General features: G+C 51.3%; 1 protein-coding gene across 1 annotated transcript; it reads left to right on the top strand.

Annotated features, from left to right (window-relative positions):
* The first annotated feature begins 287 nt into the window (after positions 1 to 287).
* Positions 288 to 16,188, top strand: P2RX1 (purinergic receptor P2X 1). Its single transcript, XM_025987917.2, has 12 exons — positions 288 to 716; positions 9,072 to 9,219; positions 9,495 to 9,566; positions 10,023 to 10,092; positions 10,327 to 10,423; positions 10,715 to 10,795; positions 11,066 to 11,207; positions 13,302 to 13,429; positions 13,891 to 13,981; positions 14,412 to 14,477; positions 14,797 to 14,898; positions 15,013 to 16,188. Exons 1-12 carry the CDS (start codon positions 580 to 582, stop codon positions 15,076 to 15,078), a joined length of 1,200 nt encoding a protein of 399 aa, XP_025843702.1. The 5' UTR covers positions 288 to 579; the 3' UTR covers positions 15,079 to 16,188.
* Positions 16,189 to 19,408: the final 3,220 nt, after the last annotated feature.

The following is a 19,408-nucleotide window of genomic DNA, read 5'->3' as shown; positions in this document are numbered from 1 at the left end:
CAGGGGCTGAGCTCCCCACCTAGGGGCACAGGTAGAGTGGGGAGGGTGTTTGGATATGGGGATGGGCTCCTGGTTTGGAGAAGGCTTCAGCCTGAGGCCACTGCCCCCAAGTCCTGGCCTTGTTCTGTTCTACTAGGTTTGGGGTGTGTGTGGGGGGGCTGATAGCTTTATCTTTGATGGGTGGCCCGTGGTTTCCTGCCAACAGCTCCTGTTTCCGGAGGCTCAGCAAGGCCCAGGCGGAGCCAGACAGAGCAGTGGGGCTGGGCCTGGGTGGCCCCACCAGCCCCGCCCCCATCCATCTTTGGGAATTTATTTGTCCACAGGCGTGGCTGGCCCACAGTCCATCGCCTGCCAAGGGCCAAGAGCTGCTCTGACCACCTAAGGATTCTACTTTTCAACCCAGGTGCCTTCAACTGACCCCTGCCTCCTGACGTCTGGCCCCAGCTGCCCTGCCCTACCCTTCCTAAGGGGCCAGGAGGCCCCTAGAAGCTCCACCATAGACTTGGGTGTTGACACCTGGTTCACCTCAAGAGCAAAGGCTGCAAGGGGCTCAGTTCTCAGCCCCCAGCCTGGCTCACTATGGCCCAGCGGCTCCAGGATGAGCTGGCCGCTTTCTTCTTTGAGTATGACACTCCCCGAATGGTGCTCGTGCGCAACAAGAAGGTGGGCGTTGTCTTCCGCTTGATCCAGTTCGTGGTTCTGGTCTACGTTATTGGGTGAGTCTGGGCCCCCTACCCCTACCTCCCACCCTCTTGCACCAGCTTCCAACCTGGGCCTTTCCTCCAGCCTCTGGGATGCCCCCATGGCCCCACAGAGCCCCTCTTTCTCTCCATTGGTTGTCACCCTCCCTAACAATCCGTAGTGCTATTCAGAAGGAATGGAACTTGCTAACTTACTGTAAGAAGGGGACACTGAGGTAAAGAGGGGACATCCTGCCCTGGGCCTTATGGTGAACAAAAACCATTAGGTTCTAAGGAACTGACTCACTGTTAAGGGTCTCTCAAGTGGTGAGTCGTGCTAGAGGCCAGCATCCCAGTGAACTACAACCAGAGAGTCCTTCTACTTTTGACCTCCCAGCCAAGCCAGGCCACTACTAAGAGACAAAGGCCACACCCCATTTTATAAACCAAAGAGGGACAGGCCCTGTTCACACCTGTCTTGCCTAAATTAAAGGCATCCTGACATATCTAAGACCCCCAGAGCAAAGAAACTTTCAAATTCAGAACCCCTGGTATCTTAACGGTAGCATGTCAGGCAGAGGTTGAAGGTCAGTTCAGGTCCCAAAGATGACTGCTCCTTTCTAGGCATCTTGAGACCTGCCCAGGAGTGCCGAGGCAGAGTCAGATGGTACTCCCCCACAGTCTTGCTGTCCTGGGGGCCCACATGGGCCTGGCAGGGGATTACACATATGTGTATATTGTGTGTGTATGCATGTGTATTATACCTAGAGCTCTGTGTGGATGCACATGCTCTCCTGTGTCTGGGCATGTGCCTACTGGGTGTGGCTTCAGGGTGTGTCCCTATGGCTGGGTATCCACATATGCACATCATGTGGCTGAGGTGACTGGGCACCTAATGTCTGTGCCCTGGGGGCGAGGCGGGAGGGGTATCATATCTGCTCAGGGTGGTACTGCAGAGGATTCTTGGAGGCCCCAGGGCCACGGAAGGAGTAGGGGTTCCAGCTCCTGCTGAGGGGTTTTAGGATGTCTGGCAGTATTACACTGCTGTGTGATTCTGAGGGCCCTGCCCTTCTGGTCTTCACATCCCCATTTTTGCTATAGGACCAAACCAGGACTGCTAACTAGAGCCCACGGCAGGCCGACCAGGAGGCCAAACAGTGACCATATCATTCTGGCCCCCAAGGCCTCCGAGCTGGTCAGGTGGAGTCAAAGCCAGGACCTAGCCCTCTGACACCTTTTGGCCTCTGCCTCCCTCCTGTTCACAGACTAATTTGACATCTGTAAAGTCATCTGAGCTGGTGAGGAAAATGGAGGCCCAGAAAGAAGTAGTGGGGCTTCCAGATCACATAGCAGGTCAGTAGCAAGTCTTAGCTAGACTGACCTCCCCTCCCCCTGCCCAGGCCTCAGCACTGTCTTCTCCTTTCCCACCTCACAAGGGCTCTGAGAACTTTGGTGTAATGGGACACCAATGTTATGATACTGGGCACCGGATGTGCCTAAAAGTGCGCCCTTAGCTGCACTCCTGACCCTCCAGGGAAAGAGAGTTTGCTTGCCCAGGCCTAGCCAGCCCATCCTTCAGCTGGAGAGGCTGGGAGAATGTTGTCCTCACCATGGCCCCTGTTGCTCCTTATTTCTGCTTTCAGGTCAGCAGTGAGAGCAGAGCCAGGGCCCTCTTGGTGTTGCTCACAGACTGTCAGAGGGAAAGTGACAATCTTCCCACCCCACCCCAGCTGTACCGTAGGCCCGAAGCCAATATCCAGTCCTGAACACATACCTCTAGTAACAGAGACCTGCCTCCCTCCCTCCCAAGGACAGTCTACTCAGTTTCCGAATGGCTGTGGTGGCTTCCTCAGTGTCAGTGAGGCCCAGAGAAACAGTGATTTAGTCTAGATCCCACAACTAGAAAGAGGCTGAACTGGATTTGAATCCAGCTGCATGGCTCCAAAGTTGTCCTTGATACCGTGGAAAGGAAGCATCCTCAGAGAGGGGCACTGACTTGTCCAAGTCATATAGCAGAGAGAGGAAGGTAGGGCCCTGCACAACCCCACCCTCAAGCCCAGACTTTCTGTTCCAACTGCAACTCCTGCTGTCTCTGGCACCCTCATCTGGCCACTGGCCACTGCTTTGCTGACTCTCAGCTGCAGACAGAAACCGGCCTGACATGGTCTTATCTCAGGTTTAGTTTCCCGACCTGTTCCATGGAGCAAGGGTAGGGGGTCCCCTCTAAAGATGCTGAATACAGGCTCATTCCTGAGGAGGGATGCTTCCTTCCCAGGGGTCTGGTCTGTCTGACTATCTGGTCCATCGGGTGCAAAGGGCGCAGAGGGGACTCTTGCATTCCAGAGACAGGAGCACAAACAAAATGGGGATGGGCAGGCACAAAGGCAGAACCGGACAGAGGGACAAACATTGGAGCACAACCACTCAAATGAAGAGAGGTCCTGAGACTTAGCAACAGTGAGTTACTAAGACAGAGGCAGAGAGGCTGAGATGCTGAGAACCCAAACAGACTCTGAGAAAGCAAACTGAGGCTGTGTTTTCTATCAGTCACACTCTTCTGGGAAGTCCATGGCAAATGGAGGGAGCAAGTGGGCCTGAGGCCCGAGTGGGCTGAGCTGTCACTCTTTTTGTCTCAAGTTAAAATGGTTAACTTGCAGTTAGAACTGTCTCCTGGGAGGTGATGAGCTCTCTGTAACTCAGTATACAGGCAGTGGGCCGTCATCCATGATCTAGCAGGTCCAAACAAGGAGTGTTTGCCTGGAGGGCACTGGTTTGGAGAGGAGAGAGGTCTGGCTGCTGCGGCACACTGGAGGATCCCAGTGGGATTTGTGAATGCTGTTTGGTGAGGGGAGCCTGGGAAGGCTTCCTGGAAGAGATGACAGAGTGGTGGGACCAGCCTTGAGCAAAAAGGCCTAGAGGCTATAAGCCAGTCAAAGCCTGCTCTTGACTTTCCCTTTGTGCCCCTATCCACCTCCATACAGAGCTTTTGGGAAGTTCGCATGCTTCTGATATTTTCAAATGGATCCTGGAGCATATCAATAAGAAATAAGGATAGATACAAATTATTGCTGGGAAATTGCATCCAGGGATATTTCTACAGCATCTTCTCTATGCCTATTGATGTGTTGGGATCCATGGGACAGCAGTGGGGTACAGGGTACGCAAAGAAAAAGTGAGGGGTAGATGATGAGTTAGCCAGGACTCCTTTGGTTCCTAGAGAAGAGTAGGGATTTTGAAGTGTTTATGTAACTGAAAAAAAAAAAAATCAATGCAGGCTTCAGGTCTGGATTCTGGTTGAATCCTCCATGATGAGAGCACAGGAACAGCAAGTTCTGCAGGGACATGGGGAGTTCAGGTTGGTCCCATTTGGGTTCTCCAAAGAAGCTGGCCAAGATTTTCTCCCCTTCCCAGCTCTGCTATCCTCTGGGCTTCATTCTCAGGCAGTCTCTCTGTCCTCATAGTGGCAAAATGGCCGCCAGCAACTCCAGGCTGACATCCCACCAGCTTAGCCATCTCTGGGGCATAAGACTCTCCTTTTCCAGAGTTCTGGCAAAAGTCCTAGATCCAACTCTTATCAGCAGGGATCAAGTCAAGTGCCTACCACAAAACTGATTGTTGTGGCCAAGGAAATGAAAAACCCTGGTTGGTAGAGTCTTGTTGTATACCACCTGGTCCAGGCACTCCTGCTGGAAAGCAGAGTGTGATCAAAGGTCCTGGGGCAGGAAAGGAACAGCAAAAGTGTCTCTAAGGTTAGGCTGTGGAGCATGAAAGGACCCAAGGGAAAGGAGGTGGAGGGGTGAGCACAGCTACTGATTCTGAATGCCAGGCTGAGGAACATGGGCTTTCTCCTATAGGCAATGGGGAGCCTCAGAAGGATATCTAGCAGGGGATTGGTGGGGGTGGAGGCCAGAGGCAAGGAAGCTGTGAAGACGCAGCAGTGATAAGAGGAGAGGAAGAAGCCATGCCAAGGTGGAAGCAATGAGCATGGAAGACAGAAGTAGTCACCCTGGTGGACCCCACACCAGGGAGCTATGTGTGGAGCGGCTGCCCACTGCCTACTTTGTGCCCATCATCGCTGCAGAGGGCCACGGGCCCAGCATGGCCAGAACATTTGACTTCTCAAGAACAGTGGAAAATTGGGATTTATGGGCACAAGGAACCTCTTGGTATTTAGAGGTTGGTGACTCATTAAACAAATTTAAAAACACAAATTGTCAGCCTAGCTTACCTGCAGATGACATGTAGATTGATCTCTAAACACTCAAACGCTCTAAATTCAGTCCCTTCCACGCCTGGAGTATGCTCTTGCCCCTCCCCAAGGCTGCTGTGCACTATAGCATGTGCGTGGTCTGGTCAACTCCTGCCTGTGGTTGCACCTCGTGTCCCACCAGCCACAACCTATCCTCCCATCCCCAAGCCAGAGTTCCTGTGGCATCTGCCACGGCTCCTCTCATGTCTCAGACTCCCACAGCAAAACCCCTTTGGGTCCTTAGATGAAAGCCAAGAGGACAGAGGGACTGAAAGAATGTAGGGACAATGGAGAATGAGGGTGTAAGATAATGCCCAGGCTTTGAGGAGGATTCGGTAGGAACAGTGCCATCCTCCAAGGTGAGGGCACCAGAGGGGCAAGTTCTGTGGGGGACATGAGACATTCAGGTTGGTCCCACTGAATTTTTATTTCGAGGTATTAGTCAAATGCCATAATACCCACCCTTTAAGAATATGTAATTCAGTGGTTTTTAGTATAATCACAAAGTTGTGCCACCATCACCATTATCTAGTCCACTACTCCATGTTCACTACTCCAGAAAGAAACTCTGTACTCCCTAGCAATCATTCCCATCCTTTCTTTCTACAGCCTACTTCACTTACTCTGGATATTTCATATAAGTAAAATCATACAATATGTAGCCTTTTGTGTCTGGCTTCTTTCACTTAGCATAATATTTGTAAGGTTCTTCTATGTTGGTTTTAACATGTATCATTAATTCCTTTCTTTTTGTGGCTGAATACTATATCATTGTATGGATATGTCACATTTGGTTTAGCCATTCATTGAAAGTCATATGAGTTGTTTCCACTTTTGTTTCTTATGTATGTTGCTGTGAACACTTGTATACAAGTTTCTGTGTGGGAATATTTTCAGTTCTGTTGCATATATACCTGGGAATGGAATTGCTGAATCAAGTAGTAATTCCATATTTAACTTTTTGAGGAATTGCTAGGTTGTTTTGCAAAGGTTTGAGTTGAGTTTGAGGTTTCTGCATGATGTCTGGGGTGAGGGACCCGGGAAAGGGGAAGGAATGGGTGTCAAAAGTGTTGGGCCATATGGACATGTATGTAAGTTCCTTGAATGCAGAATTTTGGTTGGCTTTGTTCGCTTCTATATTTTTAGTGCCTAGAACATTGCTTGGCACATACTAAGGGCTCAATAAATAAATACTTGTTGAATCACTAAATGAATGTGTGGAATTAGATCTCCAGGGAGAGTGCAGAGGTGGAGATAAAAATCTGAGGACATGATGTACCTGAGACAGCTTACATGAGGTCCTGCCTGGGCTGAGAATGGGAGCCAGGACAATAGGGGTAGGTGGACATTTAAGCAGGAATTACTGACTTGAGACGGTGAAAACAAGAGGATTATTTATTAGTGCCTACTGCATGCTAATTTCCTTAATGAGAACTCATGGGAATACACCTTAGACTTGCTTTCTTCCTGGGGCTTAGCCCACAGTTCAGTGCAGGGAAGGCCTTGCTCATATTTGTTGAACGAACTGCAGCATTTTTGAAGTAAGTGCCATCACCTCTGTTTTATTGAGAAAGCCAGGACTCAGAAAGGTTTAGTCTTCAGCCTGGTGAGCCTAACGTCACACAGCTGGTGAGTGGCAGGGCTGGTACCTGAATCTTGGCTTCCTTTCCCTCACACAGCTGCAGCCGCACTCTTGGCTACTGTACTATGTGCCATCTTCCAGGAGGGGCTGTTGAAGCAGAAACTCAGGACAAGGGGTTGTTGCAGCTGAGGTAGAAAGAATGAGAAAGATAATATCTGGACAAGGAGAGACTTCTGAAGATGTTTGTGTCTTTGGCATCAGATCCCCTTGGTGGTGACAGCAAGTCCAGGTCAAGGCAAGCACAGCTTTGGAGGGATGGGTCTGGAGCCATGGTTATTCCGTTATTATCAGAACTGAAGTCATTAGTGTCAGGTTAACTTTACCCCCCACCCCCACCCCGAGGGTTGACAGTGTGCAGGGGCCGACATAGCCAGGTGTGGTTGCATCAGCTCCAGCACGCAGCCATGCTGTGGCCGCATACTTCCGGCACCTGGCAGACGTGCTGGTGCTGGGAAGCTCAGTGCAAAGGGGCAGAGACCTGGGTTGGGACCTCAAGCCCGGGGTCGGCCTCTGACTCCGGAAGGACACTGTCACAGGATTCAGTTTCCCCATCTGTACTGTAAGGAGTTGGTAGTGGGCCAAGAGAGAAAGGCTATTGGGACATCAGGGGTAAGGGCTGCCAGGAACGAGGCCCATGACCCTCCCACAGGGGCTCAGAAAAGGAGCAGCTACTCTGAGCTTGGGCATGGAGTCAGAGTCATCCCTGGAGGAAAGAGGCTGAGGAGGGTAGAGATAGGTGATGCCCCCAGTCTCGGCTAAGGTTGGAAGCTCTGAAGACTGGAAGCCTTTCGCATGCCTTACCTGTTGCCATCTGGGACCTGCAGGGGGCAGCAGTGACCATGCTTAGGCCTGTGGGGGCGCCTCCTGGGCCAGGCTGGGGGAGGGGCTTGGAGAAGAGAAGAGTGGACTATGGGGGAGGAGAGGAAGACCTGGGTGGGCTGATTTCCTGGGGTCTGGGCCAGGAGACAGTCCCCAGAGAGCTAGCACTGACTCTAGGACTGAGGTGCCTAGAGAATTGCTACTAGGCTTGAGCTCTGGGACACCGGAAAGGAGCTTTGAGCTCTGCTTGGGTGCTCAGAGCCACAGGTGTGCTCACAGATTTCCCTGAGGTACACTGCTACATACTCTGATGGTCACCACAACTGGACACACACACCCAAACACAGTTACATTGGATCTCCATGCAGTCCTTCCTGAAGGAAATGGACCACACCCAGGGCTCTCAGTTGTAAGCGACAGAAACCAAACCCAAATTGGCTTAAATAAAGAAAGGAAATTTATTAGCTAATGCATCATACTTCAGACATGGCTGGATCCAGGTGCTCAACCATAGTCAGGAGGCTGCCCTCTTCCATCTCCTGGCCTGACTTTCCTCTAGGTTGGCTTAATTCTCAAGCTGAGTCTCTTTGTGAAGTAGCAAGATGACTAACCATAGTTCTGGTCATCGCTACCTTGCTCAGCTACCCAGCAGAAAGGATGCCTCTTTCCCAGTGATTCCCAGAAAAATCCTAGCCTCATTGCTAAAACTTCCTAGGTTGTGTGTCCATCTTTAGATCTATCACTGTTGCTAGGGCAGTGGAACACTGATTGGCAAGCCATGGTCATGTGCCCATCCTCCCTACTACACCCAAGGCTAGGAAGGAGGTCAGTTTCACTGACCCTCTAAGACTGAAAGTGGAGAACCCGAAGGAACAGGGCTTCTTCATGCTGGGAAGGGAAGGTCAGAATTTCCCAAAAAAGCTGGGAGGCCTCTGGCCTTAGTCACTCCCACAAGGGCCTCATGTGGGGCCACATAATAGGAATTGCTCCCTCTGTTTCCCTTCCAGTCCCCCTTGCCAGGGCTTCCCAGCATGGCTGAGATAATCATAGCTAATGGCTATGTAGTGCTTACTGCATGCCAGTCCTCATTCTAAGTGATCTACAGGCAGTAAGTCACAACAAGCAGGTTCAGTACTATTATTGTTATTCCCATTTTACAGATGAGGAAACTGAGGCAGGGAGGGATGAATAACTTAGCCAAAATCACAGAACCCATGAGTAATGTAGCTGAGATTCCAGTCCAGCCTCTTGGGCACCAAAGGCCAGGTTCTCAGGCATCATGCTTTTCTAGTTCTCAGTGGGAGAACCTCAGGAAAGTGTACTCTGGGCATGAGGATTATGGTCCAAGAAGCTTGGCCTCCTGGCACCAGCAAATCTTGCTCTTAGAAAAGGATCTGAAAGAGTCCTTCAGTGGATCTCCTCCCTGGGAATTAGTATTTTCCCAGTAAGAAGAAGGGTGGGACTTCAGGTATAGGCCAGCTTGGGGAGGCAGGTGATGCTCTCCTGCCCCCAACCCAAGATGAAGTTTTAGGAGAAGAGAGTGGCTCAGAGATGCATCTGGAGATGGGAAGGGAAAGGATTTGACTTACCTAGCTGGTGCCAGAAAAGCACCCAGCCTCCTGCCATCTTTGAATGACCTGACCCAGCTCTGACTGCTTTAACCCCTAAAACACCCCCACAGGTGGGTGTTTGTCTACGAGAAGGGCTATCAGACTTCAAGTGGCCTCATCAGCAGCGTGTCTGTGAAACTCAAGGGTCTAGCCGTGACACAGCTCCCAGGCCTGGGCTCCCAGGTCTGGGATGTAGCTGACTACGTCTTCCCAGCCCAGGTGAGCTGACTCAGGGGTAATACCTTCCACCCACAGGGTGGCTCAGAGCGGGCTTGGGCTCTGTCCAATCTCCCTATTGCACTAGCCCAGGCCCCAGCTCCCCTAATGAGGGGCAAAAATGGGTTGTAATATCATCCCCCTCTGATATCATGGGGTGTGGAGGGTGCTGGGTATCATGTGGATTCTAGGCGCCTATTGGGACAGTGCTTGGGTTCTTGAGGGCTGTTCTCCCAACCCAGAGCCCTCCCCTTCCCTCCCCTGCCTCTCATTTCCAGGGGGACAGCTCCTTCGTGATCATGACCAATTTCATCGCAACCCTGCAGCAGGTTCAAGGCTACTGTGCGGAGGTGAGGACTGCTAACTGTCCCCTCGCCCCAATTCTTGGACCCATAGGGGAAAATAACATGGAAGAGGAAGTCCCCTTGGTTATTAAAGATAGGCTTCCTCGGGGGAATGCGATGGTGGAATTTTAGGCATAGATTCACACAAAGTAACAGTCTGCTATTGGCTGTGGAGACGCTTCCCTCCCAGCTATGTGTCAAGCAAGATGCCGACCCTCAGCGCCCACCCAACCCCCAAACCCTAACATCTCTCCTTCCTGCCAGGTAACACTGGCCATAGGGCAGTGGGCATGAGCCCAGAGGGATACTGGGAGGGGACTGAGGGAAGGAAGCTGTAAGCAGAGGTCACCCCGAAACTGTCTAAGACTGCCACAAGACCTCCCTAGGGCCCTGGGGGTATGAGGGGCTCTCCTTAGGACACTACCCCAGGGACCTGGGACCAGCAACTCTCCCTTCCCCTAGCATCCAGAAGGGGGTACATGCAGAAATGACAGTGGCTGCACTCCGGGGAAGGCAGAGAGGAAGGCACAAGGTAAGGCTGGCCTCCTCCCATCCCCCTCTGTCCCCTTGCACAGCCCCTGTTCAGCTCCAGGCTTCCTCCACCAGGAAGGCCTTCTTGCTTTCTCCCTTCCTTCCAACCCACCCTTGGTCCAGGCCTAGCCACATTTCTGTCCGCGGGCTGCCGCTTTTTGGGTGTCCTGTCACTGGGGTCTCCTCTGTATCCCCAGCTTGGAGTGGGCACCCACCGGTTCCTCCCTTGCTCCAGGCATCCGCACAGGCAAGTGCGTGGCCTTCAATGACACTGTGCAGACATGTGAGATCTTTGGCTGGTGTCCCGTGGAGGTGGATGACAAGGTCCCACGGTAATGCCTTATCCAACCAGGGAGCTCGGAGAAAACTCTCCAGCCCAGACCAAGGGGATCTATCCTCGGAAGATTCCCTCACCCTATCTATAATGATCCGAGCCAGTGATCCCCCTGACCCCTGGTCAAGGGGGCCTAAGAGTCCATCACTATAGCACCCCCATCCCCAACCAAGCCAAGGCCACAGGAAGATCCCATAGGTTCTCACACCCCCACACCCGTAACAAACGCTGGTGGGCTTTTGGGCAGACTCCTGGGGAGGGGACGGTAAGTGAGTGCAGTCTCCTCCAGCCCTGCCCTTCTCCAAGAGGCCGAGAACTTCACTCTCTTCATCAAGAACAGCATCAGCTTTCCACGCTTCAAGGTCAACAGGTTTGTGGGAAAGGGAGGCAGAAATGCAGAAGCCCCCCTCCCCCCCTCCCCCGTCCAGGGCTGCTCCAGCTGGTCTCAACTGTCTGTCACCTTCCACTCCTGCTGATTTCACTCTGGAGGCAGAAGCCTGAGCTGGGCTCTTGGGGTGGGCTACCTTTAGTCGCCAAGGGCTGTGAAGGGGGTTGGTTTATGGAGTTTGTGAGGGATCCCCAGAGCTTCAGGGCACGGTGGGCACCCTCCCCACTGGCATTCTGCTTCACCCCCATATAGACGCAACCTGGTAGAAGAAGTTGATGCAGCCTACATGAAGACCTGCCTTTATCACAAGATCTTGCACCCACTGTGCCCTGTCTTCAAGCTCGGCTATGTGGTGCAAGAGTCAGGACAGAATTTCAGCACCCTGGCTGAGAAGGTATGGTGCTAGGCAAGTGAGGAGGGCTGGGTCCTGGAATTATCAGGTCAATGAAGGCTTTTCAGTCCCAGAGAATGCCCTCTTCAAGCCCCTCCAGTGTGGGCTGGGCATATATATGGATTTATTCCCTAATACTGGGGGCTCCTGAAGGTCAAGCCTGAGTCCTCAGCAGGGCCTGGTATGGACCTGACACAGAGGAGGTGCCTGGAATGAATGGACATGGGCAGACATTATCACCTGGATATTTGCTGAGGTCACACCATATTTTAGCTATTAGATAAAAGCAACTTGAATTCCATGCCCTATGACCCTGAGAAATCCTATGTTCTGCTGGGGATTCTTGGGAATTCCAGAAGCGTGACTGGGTTCAAATCCTAGCTCTGCTGCCTCTAATGAGCAATGTGACCTCAGACTAGTCTCTTACGTTGAGTGTGTCTGAGCTTTTGCTCAATAGTACCAATAATGGTACTATTATCGTCTTATACCTCACGGGACGATAATAGTACCATGCTCATTGGGTTATCTTGAGGATTGCGTGAGTTCACTCATGGGACGACACTTCAGTACTACCTGGCACGTGGCAACCCTGTGTACATGTTCCTACGTGATCGTTATCATCCTTCTACAGTGCCTATTTAGGGATGAAAATCAGCTTCTTTTCTGTGATATCAGTCATAGACACAAAACATGCTCACAGCGCATTTATCTAGAACAGGGATCAGCAAAGTCTTTGTTTAGAGGGCCAAAAAGTAAGTATTTTCAGCTTTGCAGGCCATGTGGGCTCTGTTCCAGCCGTTCAAGTCAGCTGCTTGAGGGTAAAAGCAGCCACAGAAAATATGCAAACAAGTTCAGCCCTTAGGCCTCAGGAAGCCAAACCCTGGAGGGAGTTTACACCGTAGCCACACAGAAAACCAGAAAGCTGAATGTTAGACTTTCTTGTTCCTAAAATCTCCCTGCCACCTGTCCTGGGAACTTCTCACCCCTCACCATCAACCACAGATAACTGCATACCTACCTCCTGCCCAGGTACCCAGCTGCACTCGCGCTCTGACCAATTCTTCTGCTGCTCAGCCTAGCCCCACCTGTCCCCAGTTCTCACCTTGCCCAAAGGAGCTTCATTCTCTCAAGCTTTTTTGTTTTTGTCTTTTTAAGATTTTATTTATTTATTCATGAAAGACACACACACACAGAGGCAGAGACATAGGCAGACTCCCTGCAGGGAGACCGATGCAGGACTTGATCCCACGACCCCAGGATCACACCCTGAACCAAAGGCAGGTGCTCAACCGCTGAGCCGCCCAGGCGTCCTCAAGGTTTCTCTTACAAGGCCAGATCTTTACAGACTCACTTTTTAATTCAACACTACTTACTTGCCTTCCATGCTGTGACTTTCACTCAGGAGTCAGTGACCAATGAGACAGTCAGCCCCACCCTCATGGAGTTTATAGTCTTAGAGGAGATGAGTTAAGAATCACACAAAATAGGCAAGTGGGTGGCTCAGTGGTTAAGCATCTGCCTTCAGCTCAGGTCATGATCCCAGGGTCCTGAGATTGAGTCCTGCATCGGGCTCCCCGTGGGGAGCTTGCTGCTCCCTCTGCCTGTGTCTCTGCCTCTCTCTGTGTTTCTCATAAATAAATAAATAAATAAATAAATAAATAAATAAATAAATAAATAAATAAATAAATAAAAATAAAAGAATCACACAAAATAAATATACAATTTCAAAGTAACCAGTGTTCCAGGAGAAAATGCAGAGGGAATGAGAGGTACACGTTTTAGACTGGAGGTGGTGTTTAAGGAAGGCCTCTCAGGGAAAGTGACCAAAGGATAAGAAAGAGCCAGCCTTGTGGAACTAGGGGAGCTGTATGTGCAAAGGCCCTGAGGTAGAAAGAACTTGGTGTATTTTAGAAACCATCAGAAAGTTGATGTGTGATGGATGAGAGGTGAGGCCAGAGAAGATGACAGGACTTCCATCCTGAAGCAGCTTCTCAATGCCTCTTCCCAAACAAACAAACAAATGTCCCTCCCTTCAAGAGATTGCTGGCATCAGCATAAGACAAATTTCTTGGTCCTGAAACCCCTGTGTCCCTGCAGGGCGGTGTGGTAGGCATCACCATTGACTGGAACTGTGACCTGGACTGGCATGTGCAGTACTGCAAACCCATCTACGAGTTCCATGGACTGTACGAGGAGAAAAACCTGTCTCCAGGCTTCAATTTCAGGTGCTTGCCAGGACTCCACCAGTGCACCCTTCCTTGGTGTCCCAGAACCCCAGAAAAACCCCAGAGGGTTTTCTACTCCCAGAACCCTCTGAGGCCAAGTAAGTGTCCCCAGAAAGGAAGCAGAGGAAGCTGGGCAACTCTCATTCTCCTGGGATTGGCCAAGCAGGGAGCCCACAGGAAACAAAACCTCAGTAGCCTGAGCCCCCTCACTTGAGGCCCCCTTAGCCAGGACCAGCCGGGGTCGCTAACATCAGAAGTGAGGGGTTGGGTTGAGGGTGAGAGTTGGATACAGCATTTCTGGAATGAGAACTGGGATCCTGCCTGGGATTCCCTCTCTATGTAATGTTGGAGGCCATGGGACTATCTTCAAGGACCTCTGAGGGCTCCTGCTGAGCTTCAAGAACACTGGACCCAAACTGTTCTCCATCACCCTTTTCTACAACCTCACCCTTTCCCCCAAGGTTTGCCAGACACTTTGTGGAAAATGGGACCAATCACCGGCACCTCTTCAAGGTGTTTGGGATTCGCTTTGACATTCTCGTGGATGGCAAGGTGAGTATCCAGTGTGAGGGACAGCCAGAGACACAGTCTTAGTTCCTGTGAGTGTTTGTTGGGTGTCCATGGTTATAGACAACAGGAAGTTGACTGGGCTTCATTCAGCAGTTTTACTTCTAATAACAGATGGACCTGGGTACCCATTGAGGGCAGGTCTTTCCAGCTGGTGACCTCACTTCCTCCACTGCCTCCCTGTGTCCAGGGAGGCAGAGCCAAGGTCAAAACTCAGGGTTTCTAACAAGCCGCTGGGTCCCCATGTAGAGCTAGAGATGTGGGGAACAGGCTGTGGGGCCAGCTAGTGGTGGGGGTGGAGGGCAGAAAAAGGGGGAGTTCCTTACCCCGGGTCTGGCCTTGGGATTTCTGAGAAAGGTCTTTCCCACCTGGCTCCTTCTGACTGTTAATCCTTCTCTCCCGGCCCTGCCACCAGGCTGGGAAGTTTGACATCATCCCCACAATGACAACCATTGGCTCTGGGATTGGCATCTTTGGAGTGGTAAGTGCTAGGGTCAAGGGGTCAGTGGAGGAAACAAATCTCTCAGCCCATCCTTACTGAGCCTGCCCCACCACCCCAGACCCACAGTATGTCTGAAGAAACCGAGGCCAAGACCTGGGGCACGACAGAGATGGAATGGGGTGGTCTTGATCTCCCGAGGGACCTGCAATGCCTTGTTCCCCAATTCCAGAACCTGAGGTCTAGATGGGGCAGAGTTGCTCCAGGCCCCCACAGCCAGAAGGAACTGATGCGGGCTGTGGAGGGTTCTGTCCCTGCCCCCACAACCCCCCTGCTCTATCTGCCCCTTCCCTGCCCTCAGGCCACGGTTCTCTGTGACCTGTTGCTGCTCCACATCCTGCCCAAAAGGCACTACTACAAGCAGAAGAAGTTCAAGTATGCGGAGCAAATGGGGCCAGGGGCGGTAAGAGAACTCCTTGAGTTTGCAACTTTCTGAGGCCTTGGGCCCACATGTCTGTGTTGGGGGGCCAGCTGCTACCCTGGGGCTGACTTCTTTTCCCTTCCAATGCTTACACAGGGTGAACATGACCCCGCAGCCACCAGCTCCACCTTGGGCCTGCAGGAGAACATGAAGACATCCTGACCCTCAGCTCCGGACTCCTGACTGGACACAGCTTTGGTCAGGAGCCTCGGTGGGGTCCCAACCAGGACAGAGCGGTCTCCACAGGAGTTCTCCACCCTCTTAGCCAAGCAGACACTAGGTCTTGGCAGCTCAGAGTGGCCACTGGGAGAGACCTGTGCACATCTGGGCTCTGGCCCCAACTCCACAATCCCCAAAGGAGCTCTGCCCCAGCCTCGGCCACTCCTGGTCTAGAGGGACTGCAGCTAGGCAGGGCTCCTCTCTCGCTCTTCTATTGGAGCTGTGTGCTTCTCTCTCTGGGCCTTCATGCACCGCACGGCCTCGTGTCTCTAGATCCATGCTCTCCCATATGGCAGACACTAGCCACAATGACCATTTAAATCAATATTAATTTAAACTGAATAAAACAAAAAATTCAGTTCCTAAAACTAGCCACATCACAACTGCTAAATAGACACATGTGTCTAATGGCTGCCATATTGGACTACATAGAATATTACAGAAAGTTTGGTTGGACAGCTCTGCTTGAGCCCTCTTACTGGCGCCAGATTTACCTATGGAGCTTATCAACAGTGCAGGCACATGGGCCTACATCAGACCTCAGAATCTCTAGGGCAGGCCACAGATATGCAGCGATGGCAAACTCCCTGGGCCATTTTAAAGACTGAAATTTCAGAACCACTCCTGATTGGCTATCGGAGGTAGCCTGGGCCTGCATGAGCTGGCAGATGCAGGTATTGAGTAGGTGTGTGGTGTCCTTGCAGGCATATGGTGTCTCACGTACACACTCATCCTCATGCACCGCCCCCCCATCCACACTCAGGCCCTGCAAACACAACCATCTGAATATACCAATGCCCTCAAGTACAGATGCATGGTTCATGCCACAACACCTCCATAGGGATATGCTTCTCCTCAAGTGTGTCAGGCCAGGACAGTGCTTTCTAGCCACGAATCCTTACTCAGCTACCTTGGGGTTGGTGCAGGGCCCTGGCCACACCCTGGGCTCCCTGCTTGTGGCCCAGCCTCGGCACCTCAGGCGTGCCCAATTCTGTCTGACACAAGGTCTGGGGAACCTGAGTGATGGAGTACAATAAAAGGAAGGAGGACAAACTTCTGCCTTTGCACTTTTGCCTCTCTGACACTGGGTATCCCCATCTTTTTGGAATGCAGGGTTGAGCTGAGAGATCTTTGGGGTCCTCTGGATCTCTCAGTAGATAGTGGTGAGTTGACACTTACGCCCTGAGCCCAGCAGTGTCAGTGCTAGAGGTCAACGCACCTCTGTCTGTGGGTCACTGTACCCAACACTGGAGCTCCTTCTGGTCCTCCATACGCCCCTCCTTCTGGTCCTCCATATACACTGAGAGGCCTGGTACTCGGACAAGCACATACTCTCAGGAGTGGCCTCATGAAGGCAGGAATAAGAAAGGGGCTGGCTGGCCCAGGAGAGAGACCTGAGGGAATCCCAAAGGGAGGAGGAAGGTCTTGAACGGAGACAGTGTGGAATGATTGTCCAGGAGCTCTTGCCAGGAGTGGCAAGACCTATGGCCAGGCAGGGTCTCTGGGAAACCCCCATCACCACACCCTATCTAGACTAGTGCTGTCCAATAGCAATGATGGAAACATTCTCTATCTGTGCTTCCCAGAACAGCATTCACTAACCACATGTGGCCACTAAATACTTAAAATGTGGCTAGTATAACCAAGAAACTGAGTTTTTTATTTTATTTACTTTTAATTAATTTAAATCACCATATGTAGTGGCCAGTGGCAGTAAGGAATGATACTGGGCGGCATAGGCCAGCCCCGCCCCCACCCCCACCCCCATCTTTCAGGCCCTTGACTTTTTACCTTCTTCCTCAGCTAAGAACCATCCTTCAGATTTTACAAGACAGGAACTCCCTCTTCTCTCCCTTCGTTCTCCAGTCCTACCTGCTTTTGCACCTCCTGCCTCCTTCCCTCCTGAATGATCAGAGATTCCTCCTTTGTATCCAATGCTTCTATCCAGCCCAGAGGCCTCCCAGCAGAGACTGCCTCTCCTCTCCACCAACACCTACTACATTTGCTCCTTCCTTCTGCCTGCTGGCCCTGGTTTCTCTGTGGCTTTGCCTGCTCTTCCTTCACTGTCACCATTCCAGAAAGACTCACACTTCTATACTTCCCTCTGTATCCGATTTTCTGTGATTGGCTTCCAGCCCCACCCTCACTTCTCCTAAACGCCCTTGTCAAGGTTACCAACAGCGTCCTTGCTGCCTAATCCAAAGCAGACACTTCAGCCCATATCCTGCTTGGCCTGTCAGCCTGACACTGTTGACCAAGCCCTCCTTTGTTGAAAGATTTCCTTCCAACAGCTCCTAGGACCCACCCTCTCCTGATTTTCCAGCCAGACCAGTATACCGGGAAAAGACAGTTTTCAACTGCAGCTCCACCAAGGGTCACTGTATGTCCTTAGGCAAGCTGCTTAACTCTCCAAATTTCTCCAGGAGTGGGGGTAATAATAGCTGCTACTCAGGTTAGGGTAAGATAAGATAAGATATGTAAGGTGCCTAGCACAGAGCCCAGCAGTGCTCTGCTTCTCCATCTAGCCTCCCTTTTATTTATCTTTTATTTTTTTAATATTTTATTTATTTATTCATGAGAGACATAAGAGAAAGAGAGAGAGGCAGAGACTCAGTCAGAGGGAGAAGCAGGCTCCTCACAGGGAGCCTGATGTGGGACTCGATCCTGGTCCTGGGATCACGCCCTGAGCCAAAGGCAGATGCTCAAACACTGAGCCACCCAGGCGTCCCTAGCCTCCCTTCTAATGATGGAGTCAGCTAGTTGTCCCTGGGGATCTATTCTGTCTACAGTGATGCAACCCTTGGTTCTTAGCTGGATAAGTGGCTGCCTAGCATGAAAATTGCATCTCCCAGCCTACTCTTGCTGCTGAGTCTGGTCATGTGATTAAGTTTTAGCTAATAGGATATATGTGGAAGTATCATGTGACACCTTTTGGGAACTTTCCTTAAAAGAGAACTGGTGTAGATCCTTTGCCCTCTTCTTCATCCTTGTCTTCAACCATTGTCTGGAATGCATATGTGATGGCTGGAGCTTTAGCCACTACTCTGAACCATGAGAACAAGAGGCATACTGAGAGGTTGCTGGAGCAGTAAGTGGAAAGAGCCACATCTGGAAGGTCTTTATGGAGCAGAGCTGACATTCCAGCTTTGGGCTGTTTCCTCTGAGGCTCTTATGTGGGATTTGTGTTACCTAAGTCAAAATTGACCCTACTTGGTACAGAAATCTTTCCCCCTTAAGAGCAAGTGTTCTGTCCTTGGCCTCTACCTTATTTGCTCTGAATTATCTTACCCTTTCTCATGGTTCTACTTACAATCATGAGTCTTTTCTGACAAATTCCAAAACTGTCTCTCTGGCACAGCCCTCTTCCCTAAACTTGTAGTCCAACCGGAGTGCTGTATCTAATTATTCATTAGACAAACATCTTTTGAGCACTTACATGCTCATGATGTGTCAGACTATATGTTGGGTGAATCAGACACAGACCCTGTCCAGAGCCGGGGGAACAAGAAGGTAAATGGATGCTAAGTATAAGGAAGTACCTAGGAGGGGCTGCTAACCCATGCTGGGCAGTGAAGAAGTCATAGGGAAGTATTCCTGGCAGAAGGAATGTTGAACCAAGCCCTGAAAGGAGTTAGATTCTCCTGGGTAGGACTGAGATCATGGAGGGCTTGTTTGGAACTATTATGAGGATACTGATGAGGCATAGAAGATTCCTAAGCAGAGGCTGACTTGGGTTTCTGAAAGACTGCTCTGGCCGCCAAGCAGAGAAAGGCCAGTAGGAGGAGTGAGACTAGATGGAGATGGGAGGCCAATGAAGAGGTTGCATAGCAATCCAGGTACACAAAGATGGTGGCCTGAGCTAAGAGGGAGAGGCAGAGGGCTGAGAGAAATGAATGAATTCCAGTGATATTGAAGAGCCAGCATGAGCACGGGTGGTTGGGCCTAGGGTGACTCCCAGTCTTCTGGCTCCAGATTGAGACAGAGACACAGGAGGCCAGGTTTGGGGAGTGATATGGAGCTCTGTATGGGTCAAGTGGTGGGGTGAGGTGCCAGAGAATTCACAAGTGAACTTAGCATAACTGAACCTAGAGTCGATGAGCCAACCAGAGGAGAGGTCAGAGCGGGGGTGGACAGAGTCCCCGGGGAAGGGCCACCGTGAAGGCCAGGACATCCTGACTTCTGCCCCAGCTAGGCCATTCCTGCGCTGCTCATACAACTCTTCCCCAAACCTGAATCCGACTATGACCCCAGCGCTCTGCCATAAACCCATTCG

Source organism: Vulpes vulpes, chromosome 2 (assembly GCF_048418805.1).
Source record: "Vulpes vulpes isolate BD-2025 chromosome 2, VulVul3, whole genome shotgun sequence".
NCBI classification, from domain to species: Eukaryota; Metazoa; Chordata; class Mammalia; order Carnivora; family Canidae; genus Vulpes; species Vulpes vulpes.
The sequence above is the reverse complement of the archived record's forward strand: the minus strand, read 5'-3'. Positions and strand labels throughout refer to the sequence as shown.

Bases quoted from the DNA above. Each gene is read 5' to 3' on its own strand.
- P2RX1 (XM_025987917.2), top strand. From the start codon at position 580: ATGGCCCAGCGGCTCCAGGATGAGCTGGCCGCTTTCTTCTTTGAGTAT. The intron at 717-9,071 runs GTGAGTCTGGGC...ACACCCCCACAG, and splicing joins GTTCTGGTCTACGTTATTGG to GTGGGTGTTTGTCTACGAGA. The intron at 10,093-10,326 runs GTAAGGCTGGCC...CCCTTGCTCCAG, and splicing joins GGCAGAGAGGAAGGCACAAG to GCATCCGCACAGGCAAGTGC.